Raw genomic sequence first — 9742 nt, 5'->3', positions numbered from 1 at the left:
ATATAGACACACGTGCGTATTTATATATATGTATATACACACGTGTGTGTGTGTATGTATGTAAAGTCACTCAATATGTTGCTATCAGCTTGTATGTATAAAGATTGCCTTTAAGTATCAATGATTTTTTTCATATAACTAGATCCTTGATGTAATTTTTTTTCATAAAGTTTTTTCTCTTCATATTCAAGTGCAGGAAAACAGAACTAAACCAACAGTAAGAACAGTGAGGGCCTGGGCTTAATGGAGAGGGCTGGATGGCTTAGACTGCTTTGCACAGCACTGCCCCCATGAATTTCAAGGATGGCCTTACGTTGGCTGGATCCTCCGTTGGTTTGTGGCTCTCCTCAGACACTTCAGGGGCTGTTGGCACAGATACAGGAAGCAAAGGAGATCTTGCCTTTCCAGCCAACCCAAGAGAGGCTGTTTTAACATGAGTCTTGGGAAGAGTAGGCCCTAAAATAGAAAACAGAGTGAGGAAAGTACTATGTAAAACATTCTGGAACAATCTCACAAGTGTGTAAGCCAAATCCAGTGGGTTGGCATTGCCTTTAGGCTATTGTTCATCCTGTAGTCAAGAGATGAGTTCTGACACATGAATGGGCTCATTTTATTTCTCCTGAATGGAAGACAAATCCTGATTAGGCCTCTCCAGATGAAGCTCCACCAGTCATATGTCATTGCGAGTGCATTTCGGATATCCCTGTGAAAGGTTGCGTGGGACCTGTGGAAAGTTTGTCATAAGGTATAAGTGTCAGGCCGGCTCAGCTGGGGCCGGTCGCAGCTTTGGGCCAGACAGCCCTGTCCTCAACCACCTGTACAAGCCATTCACTGTTTAACAAGTACCAAGGAACACTCACACAGTTAGAAGAGATGGTTGCTCTGATCTGCAGAGCCTTAGATGTTACAGTGCCAAACAGTTCTTTATGGCTAACCTGACTGAATATTTTCTGCTGGAAAAGAAAAAAAAAAAGATACGATTCTGTCCTGATCAGTATAGTTTCTCTCAATGAAACACATTCTAATGCTCATGAAAGTCATTTGAATAACTGCTGAGTTTCTACAAATTACATTTCAGTCTGCTACAAACAATGGCTACCTTTTATTTTAGGGTCTAAAATTTGCCTTATAAATTCTGCTTAACACATAGCAGCAAGTATAATTTTTCCCTATAGTCTAAAATACAAATTCTATAAAGGCGTGTATCAAATCAGCTAGTATACCTCTATACCTAAGGTCTTTTGTCATGTTTAGTATCGGAACCAAGGCCTTAGCATAGAAGGCATTGAAGCTATTACAATGTTTGCCTCAGTTCTCTTCTATAATGAATGATGCTATTCAAGTTCAAATGATCCCAGTGACATACTGTATATTTTGGGGGGGGGGGAGTTATTTTGACCATACTTTCAAAAATGTAATCTAGTTAATAAAACTCAAAAGTTATTTTACTATCAGATAAATAGGGGATTTTTGCTTATTAGAAAAGGAAGAATGCAAACCATCTAGGAAGCTAGCAATTTATAAATGCTAAACCCCATCCAGCACACATTTTCTCACACATTTTGGCCTAGCATCTAATTCCTTCATATTTATATTCAATCACCATTTTTCTTAAACCAAGGCTGAAAAGTCTGCAGTTAGAATCATTTGTCACTAGAGGGTGATCTTAAGTTTTTGGTAACTCATATGAGAAGAGATATAGACAGGAGAAGTAAGAATCATCTTATTAAGAAAGGAAATACTAATATTTGTGGAACTCCTACTAAGCTCTAGACTTGTGCTAAAAAGTTTACTTCATTTTAGGCAATAGCATAGTAGGGAAGAATTTGGGACTTACCAACTGAATCTGAATTCAGGTCCTGGAAAGCCTAACTATACATTCTACCTGTGTAATTCCTTGCTCAACTAACCTAATTTCTCTTGCCTGTTTCTTCATCTATAAAATAGAAATAATAATTTGTGAGGACTAATAAGATGATGTATTTAAAGTTGCTGATTTCCTGTAACTCTTTCCAAGAGAGCTAGCTGTTAATAAGATTTAACAGACTTTTGGACTCTGTGGGAGAAGGTGAGGGTGGGATGATTTGAGAGAATAGCATTGAAACATGTATATTACCATATGTGAAATAGATCGCCAGTCCAGGTTCAGTGCATAAGACAGGGAGCTCAGGGTTGGTGCGCTGGGATGACCCTGAGAGATGGGATACTAGGGAGGGAGGTGGGAAGAGGGTTCAGGATGATGGACCACATGTACACCTGTGGCTGATTGGTATCGATGTATGGCGAAAGCCACTACAATATTGTAAAGTAATTAGTCTCCAATTAAAATAAATAAATTGAAAATAAGATTTAATTGTCAAAACAAGCCTGCTAAGTATCCTATCTCCAGTTCATATATGAGGAGGCTAAAGGGAAGAGAAATGAAGTAACTTACCCAAATTCATACATTTCAGAAGGGCAGACAGAGTAAGAATTTTTACCAAGATCTGTCAAACTCCACTGAACACATTAATGTTTTTTTCATTGGCATGTTGATTTAATCCATCCAACTTAAATGAGCTTTTTGAAGAAGCAGTGTAAAAAAAACATGAAACCTAGTTCAGGACTATAAGTCATTTGAGGGTATAAACTACTTATTGTATTACAGTTTCTTATAGTTAAATTATGTTTGAATTTAAAGAGGAAAACAATGAATTTCGGCATTGATTTAAACTACTTTTATTACAGTGTTATTTAAATTTATACAAACATAAAACTTGGCATAACTTTTATAAACTTGTAGCTCTAAGCCTATTCTATAAAACCAAAACATGTTTAAGTTGAATAGCAAAGTACTATACAAATAATACAATTTAAATTAAGATCATCAATTTAATGAGACTGGAGGTCAATGGGCTAGAACAAAATAATCATGTAAATTTTGTACTGACTGCTGTGTCACACAAGTCATTTTGAGTTTGTCTTACACGATCATTTTTTACCATCAGTTTTTTTTTCTGGTTGAACAACTGGCAAACCTTCATTCTCCCAAAGAATGTAATAATACCAGCTGGTCTTCGTTGGATCTGAAGAAATCATTTGTGTAGTAAATCTACCTCTGTATTTTTCCTTTGGCCTCTGACTAGAAACACAGTGTTCCTACAGCCAACTTAGTTGTAAACCTAAATACAAAGGCAGGCACTAAAAACCCTGTCAGAGTGATGCTATAAAAGTACTCTCTAGCTACTGCAACATGTGCAATTCACATTGATATTGTAGATGATCACACAAGTGAAAGCACAGAGTTTAAAGAGGAGTCTTCATGCAGCACTGCTGAGCCCTGGGAACGCATCTATGGAGCTCCCACTGTGAAGGCCATTTTCTGAATTGTGTTTACAGTCCCTTCAAGTATGTTCACAATGTTCTGATTAAACCCAAATGTAGTTTTATTGCCATGGAAAGACGTTCCTCTGAGCACATTCCAAGACCTCCTGGCTCGTCCTTCCTTAATAGAACCAGAGCAGCTACATTTGAACGATTAACACTTTATATGGAAATATTTTTTGTTAAAATTTTTACTTTGATTTTCTTGATGGTATATGGTGAAATCCAATTAGTTTTTGAATTTTAAATTTTAGTTCTTTAAAAATTATAGTTGACTGACAGCGTCGTGCTAGTTTTAAGTATACTACAAAGAGATTCCAGCACACACACACATGTTCTTTTTCAGAGTCTCTCCATTAGAGGTTATAAGATACCGAATATAGTTCCCTTTGTTGCCGTGCAGTGGGTCCTTGTTTATTTTACATAGTAATTTATATATATATATATATAAATGCTAATGCCAAACTCAAATTTATCCCTCCCTTCTACCCCTTTCCACTTTGGTAGCCTTAAGTTTGTCTTCTATGTCTGTGTATCTGTTTCTGGTTTATAAATATGTTTTTAATATCATTTTTCAGATTCCACATATATCTAAGATTCTGTGGTATTTGCCCTCATTTAGTATGGTAATCTCTAGATCCATCCATGCTGCAAATGTCACTATTTCATTCCTCTTTATGGCTGAGTAATTATATAGATGCTCTACATCTTCTTCATCCCTTCTGTCGATAGACAGTTAGGTTGCTTCCATGGCCTGGCTATTGTGAACAGAGCTTCAGTGAACACTGGGGTGCGTATATCTTTTTGAAGTAGTGTTTTCTCTGGATCTATGCCCAGGAGTGGGACTGCTGGATCATATGGCAACTCAATATTTAAAAATTTTTAAGAAACCTCCATACCGTTCCCCATGGTGGCTGCACCAAGTTACATTTCTACCAATAGCGTAGGTTTCCAGTTTCCCCACACCCTCTCCAGCATTTCTTATTTTTAGTCTTTATGGCCCTGGTGGCTCAGATGGTAAAGAATCTGCCAGCAATGCAGGAGACCTGGGCTCGATCCCTGGGTTGGGAAGATGCCCTGGAGAAGGGAATGGCAACGCACTCTGGTATTCTTGCCTGGAAAATTCCATGGACAGAAGAGCCTGGCTGACTAAAGTCCATGGGGTTGCAAAGAGTTGGACACGACTGAGCGACTAACACACACATACGCACACGGCCATTCTGACTGGTCTGAAGTGATATCTCATTGTGGTTTTAATTTGCATTTCTCTGATAATTAGTGATGTTGCACATATTTTCATGTGCCTATTGGCTATCTGTGTGTCTTTTTGGAGAAATGTCTATTTAGATCTCCTGCCCACTTTATGATCAGGTTGTTTGGGGTTCTCTGATATTGAGCTCTATGAACTGTTTGCATATTTTGGAGATGAGTCTTTTCTTGGTCACATTATTTGTAAATATTTTCTTCTGTAAGTTGTCTTTTCATTTTATTTCTGGTTTTCCTTGCTGTGCAAAAACTTACAAGTTTCATTAGGCCCTACTTGTTTATATTTGCTTTTATTTCTTTTGGGGCATTGACCTCACAATAAACTGTGGAAAATTCTGAAAGAGATGGGAATACCAGAACACCTGATCTGCCTCTTGAGAAATCTGTATGCAGGTCAGGAAGCCACAGTTAGAACTGGACATGGAACAACAGACTGGTTCCAAATAGGAAAAGGAGTTCGTCAAGGCTGTATATTGTCATCCTGTTTATTTAACTTATATGCAGAGTACATCATGAGAAATGCTGGACTGGAAGAAACACAAGCTGGAATCAAGATTGCTGGGAGAAATATCAATAACCTCAGATATGCAGATGACACCACCCTTATGGCAGAAAGTGAAGAGGAACTCAAAAGCCTCTTGATGAAAGTGAAAGTGGAGAGTGAAAAAGTTGGCTTAAAGCACAACATTCAGAAAACAAAGATCACGGCATCCAGTCCCACCACTTCATGGGAAATAGATGGGGAAACAGTGGAAACAGTGTCAGACTTTATTTTTCTGGGCTCCAAAATCACTTCAGATGGTGACTGCAGCCATGAAATTAAAAGACGCTTACTCCTTGGAAGGAAAGTTATGACCAACCTAGATAGCATATTCAAAAGCAGAGACATTACTTTGCCAACAAAGGTTCGTCTAGTCAAGGCTATGTTTTTTCCTGTGGTCATGTATGGATGTGAGAGTTGGAGTGTGAAGAAGGCTGAGCGCCGAAGAATTGATGCTTTTGAACTGTGGTGTTGAAGAAGACTCTTGAGAGTCCCTTGGACTGCAAGGAGATCCAACCAGTCCATCCTGAAGGAGATCAGCCCTGGGATTTCTTTGGAAGGAATGATGCTAAAGCTGAAACTCCAGTACTTTGGCCACCTCATGCGAAGAGTTGACTCACTGGAAAAGACTCTAATGCTGGGAGGGACTGGGGGCAGGAGGAGAAGGGGACGACAGAGGATAAGATGGCTGGATGGCATCACTGACTCGATGGACGTGAGTGTGGGTGAACTCCGGGAGTTGGTGATGGACAGGGAGGGCTGGCATGCTGCGATTCATGGGGTCGCAGAGTCGGACATGACTGAGCGACTGATCTGACTGATCTGATCTGATCTAAGAGAATGTTTTGCCTTTGTTCTCATCTAGGGGTTTTTGGGTCATATCTTATATTTAAGTCTTGAAGCTGTTTTGAGTTTTTGGTATGGAGTGAGGGTGTGTTCCAATAACTTCATTGGTTTACATGCAGCTGTCCAGCGTTCCCAGCACCACTTGCTGAAGAAACTGGCTTTCACCCACTGTATCTTGGCTCCTTTGTCAAAGGTTAATTGACCAAAAGTGTGAGGGTTTATTTACGGGCTCTCTCTTCTGTTTCAGCGATCCATTCATCTGTTTCTGTGCCAGGGCCATGTGATTTTGATTACCGTAACTTTGTAGGGTTGTCTGCAGTCAGGGAGGATTTTGTCCCCTGCTTTGTTCTTTTCCCTTAGGATCACTTTGCAATTCTGGCCTTTAATGATTCCATGTAAATTTTAGTATTATATGTTCTAGTTTTGTGGAAAAAAAGTCATGGGTAATTTGATAGAGATCACATTAAATCTGTAGACTGTGTTGGGTAGTCTGGCCATTTTAATAATAATAATAGTTCTTCCAACTCAAGAGCATGGAATAGTTTTTCCTTTCCTTTAAATAACCTTCAATTTCTTTTATGAATATTTTATAGTTCTCAGTGTATAAGTCTTTCACCTTGGTCAGGTTTATTCCTAAATATTTTATTTCTCTGATGCAATTTTAAAAGGGATTATAAACAAATTTTTTTCTTTTTATGCTATTTGTTAGTGTAAAGAAATGCAACTGATTTATGTATGCTAATCTTGTATCCTGCTACCTTGCTAAACTTAGTTCTACTTGTTTTTTGTGTGGAGTTTTTAGGGTTTTCTACATATATTGTCATGTCATCTGCATATAAGTACAATTTTACTTCTTCCCTTAAAATTTGGATATATTTAATTATTGTATGATTTCTGTAGCTAGAATTTCAAACACTACATTGAGTAGAAGTGGTAAGTGGGCATTCTTGTCTTGTTCCATGTTTTAGCGAGAAAGTGTTCAGGTTTTCACCATTAAGTATTATGTTAACTGTGGGTTTGTTATAAATAGCTTTCATTATGTTGTGATATATCCCGCATCTGTTGAGCTGATCACGTGGTTTTTATCTTTCTTTGGTTTGTGACTGGTGTATCTGATTGATTTTCATATGTTTGCCTTGTGATCCTAGCATGAATCCAGCGTGACTATGATGTATGGTCCATTTTGTGTGTTGTTGAATTCAGTTTGATAATATTTTATTAGGATTTTTGCATCTATATTGATCAAAGATACTGGCCTGCAATTTTATTTTTTGGTAGTTTCTTTGTCTGGTTTTGGTATCAGGATGATGGTGGCTGCAAAGAATGATTTTGGGAATGTTCCTTTTTCTTCAGACCCTTGGAAGAGTTTGAGAGAAACCAGCGTAAGTTCTTTTTTAAATGTTTATTTAGTAGAATTCCCCAGTGAAACCATCTAGGCCTGGGCTTCTGTTTGCATGGAGTTTTTTTAAATTATAGGTTGTTTCACTTCTAGTGATCAGTCTGTTCAAATTATTTATTTCTTCTTGATTCAGTTTTAGTGGGCTGTATGTTTCTAGAAACTTTTCTGTCTCTTCTAGGTTGTCCAGTTTGGTGGCGTAGAGTTGTTTATAGTATCCCCTAATGATTAATTTTTATTTATATGGTATAACTTTTTATGTCTCCCTTTTCATTTCTTATTTCATTTATTTGGTCTTCTCATTTATTTTTGGTAAGCGTGGCCAAAGGTTTGTCAATTTTGTTTATTCTTTCAACAAAACCAGCTTTTGGTTTCATTAACTTCTCTGTTTTTAAATCTCAAGTTCCTCTCTCATATTTATTATTTCCTTCCTTCTGTCGACTTTAGGTTTTGTGTTTTGTGGTTGTTCTAATTCTGTTAGGTGGTAGGTCAGGGTTGTTTTTTGAGGAAGCTGTATTTGCTATAAACTTTACCCTTAAGACTGCATTTGCTATATCCCATAGATTTTTGTATGGTTGTGTTTTTATTGTCATTTGTCTTTAAGTATTTGTAAAATTTTCTCTTTGATTTCATCCTTGGCTCATTGGTTTCTTAGTAGCATGTTGTTGGTCTCCATCTATTCTTGTTTCTCATTTCTAATTTCATGCCACAGTGGTCAGAGAAGATGCTTGAAATAATATCCATCCTCTTAAAATCTGTTGAGACTTGTTTTGTGTCCTATGTGGTCTATCCTAGAGAACATTCCATGTGTGTTTGGGAAGACTGTGTTTTCTTTTATGGAGGGATTTACTGTTCTAAGGGCTTCCCCTCATAGCTCAGTTGGTAAAGAATCTGCCTGCAATGCAGGAGACCCTGGTTTGATTCCTGTGTCAGGAAGATCCACTGGAGAAGGGATAGGCTACCCACTCCAGTATTCTTGGGATTTCCTTGTGGCTGAGCTGGTAAAAAATCTGCCTGCAGTGCAGGAGACCTGGGATCGATACCTGGGTTGGGAAGATGCCCTGGAGAAGGGAAAGGCTACCCACTCCAGTATTCTGGCCTGGAGAATTCCATAGACTATATAGTCCATGGGGTCACAAGAGTCGGTCACAACTGAGTGACTTCCACTCTCTGTTCTAAACTTCCCGGTTATACACCACTGTTTTGTTGTACCGGATCTCTGTTGCCTTACAGATTCTCTTCCTGGAGTCCTGTCCATTGATGCCAGTGGGGCATTAAAGTCTCCTGCTTTTATTGTATAACCATCAGTTTCTCCTTGTGTATCTGCTAGTATTTGTTTTACATATTTAGGTGCTCCAATACTGGGTGCATGTATATTGATCCTTTTAACAGTATATAATGCCCTTCTTTACCTTTATGGGCTTTGTTTTTAAGGTCCCTGTTGTCCCATATGAGTCTTCCTACTCCTGGTTTCTTGTCATTTCTATTTGAATGAAATGTCTTTTTCCCTCCCTCACTTTCCATAGAGGTATGTCCTTCACCTTCAAAGTGGGGCTCTTGTAGGCAGCATATTGTAGGTTCTTGTTTTATTGTCCAGTCTTCCCTTCTGTATCTTTTGATTGCGGCATTTAAAGTAATTATTTATGGGTATGTATTTGTTGCCACTTTAAATCTTGTTTACCAAAGATTTAAAGTCCATATGGTTGCACTAAGCTGGACATGATAGAAATGAATTAGCATGCATGTTTGTAGTTAAAATCACTTCCACAATTTTTTTAAAAATTTCTTTTAAAATATATGTATTGGCTTTAAGGGATCTACAATCCTTTTATATGTTTACTTTTCCTATTGCAATCTTCCCCTTCCTTATAGACTCTTGCTGCTTTTCTATTTAGAGAGAATACCTTTCACTATTTTATTTTTTATTTTATAACCAATATTGTATTGGTTATTGCCATATATCAACATGAATCCGCCACAGGTATACACGTGTTCCCCATCCTGAACCCTCCTCCCTCCCCATACCATCCCTCTATGCTCAGTATTGATGTATTCTTTGGTTTTTGCTTGTCTGAGAAATTTTCTCTCTCTCCTTCCTTTTATTCTAAATGTTAATCTTGCTGGGTAAGTATTTTAGGTTGCAGGTTTTTCCCATTCAGGACTTTGAGTATATCTAGCCACTTCTTTCTGGCCTATAAACTTTGTATAGATAAATCAGATGATATATTTATGGGGGGGGGCTTCACCTGTAATTTGTTTTGCTCTCACTGCCTTTAGGATTCTTGCTTTAACTTTTTCCATTTTAATTATATGTCTTAGTGTGGGTCTCT

The 9742-nt window shown here is 37.9% G+C and overlaps 1 protein-coding gene and 1 long non-coding RNA gene across 5 annotated transcripts in view; one reads left to right on the top strand and one right to left on the bottom strand.

The window, feature by feature from the left end:
• DCC (DCC netrin 1 receptor) overlaps positions 1 to 9742 on the bottom strand; it is a 1303205-nt gene that overhangs the window by 4943 nt on the left and 1288520 nt on the right. For all 3 annotated transcript variants that reach the window (XM_027525589.1, XM_027525591.1, XM_027525590.1), the window contains one exon: positions 314 to 456. In XM_027525589.1, coding sequence (XP_027381390.1) covers positions 314 to 456 — 143 coding nt within the window. The remainder of the gene's footprint in view (positions 1 to 313; positions 457 to 9742) is intronic.
• The window catches only part of LOC113882639, a 145084-nt gene that overhangs the window by 130016 nt on the left and 5326 nt on the right, over positions 1 to 9742 (top strand). The window lies entirely within an intron of this gene.

This window comes from Bos indicus x Bos taurus, chromosome 24 (genome assembly GCF_003369695.1).
Source record: "Bos indicus x Bos taurus breed Angus x Brahman F1 hybrid chromosome 24, Bos_hybrid_MaternalHap_v2.0, whole genome shotgun sequence".
Classification (NCBI taxonomy): domain Eukaryota; kingdom Metazoa; phylum Chordata; class Mammalia; order Artiodactyla; family Bovidae; genus Bos; species Bos indicus x Bos taurus.
The sequence above is the reverse complement of the archived record's forward strand: the minus strand, read 5'-3'. Positions and strand labels throughout refer to the sequence as shown.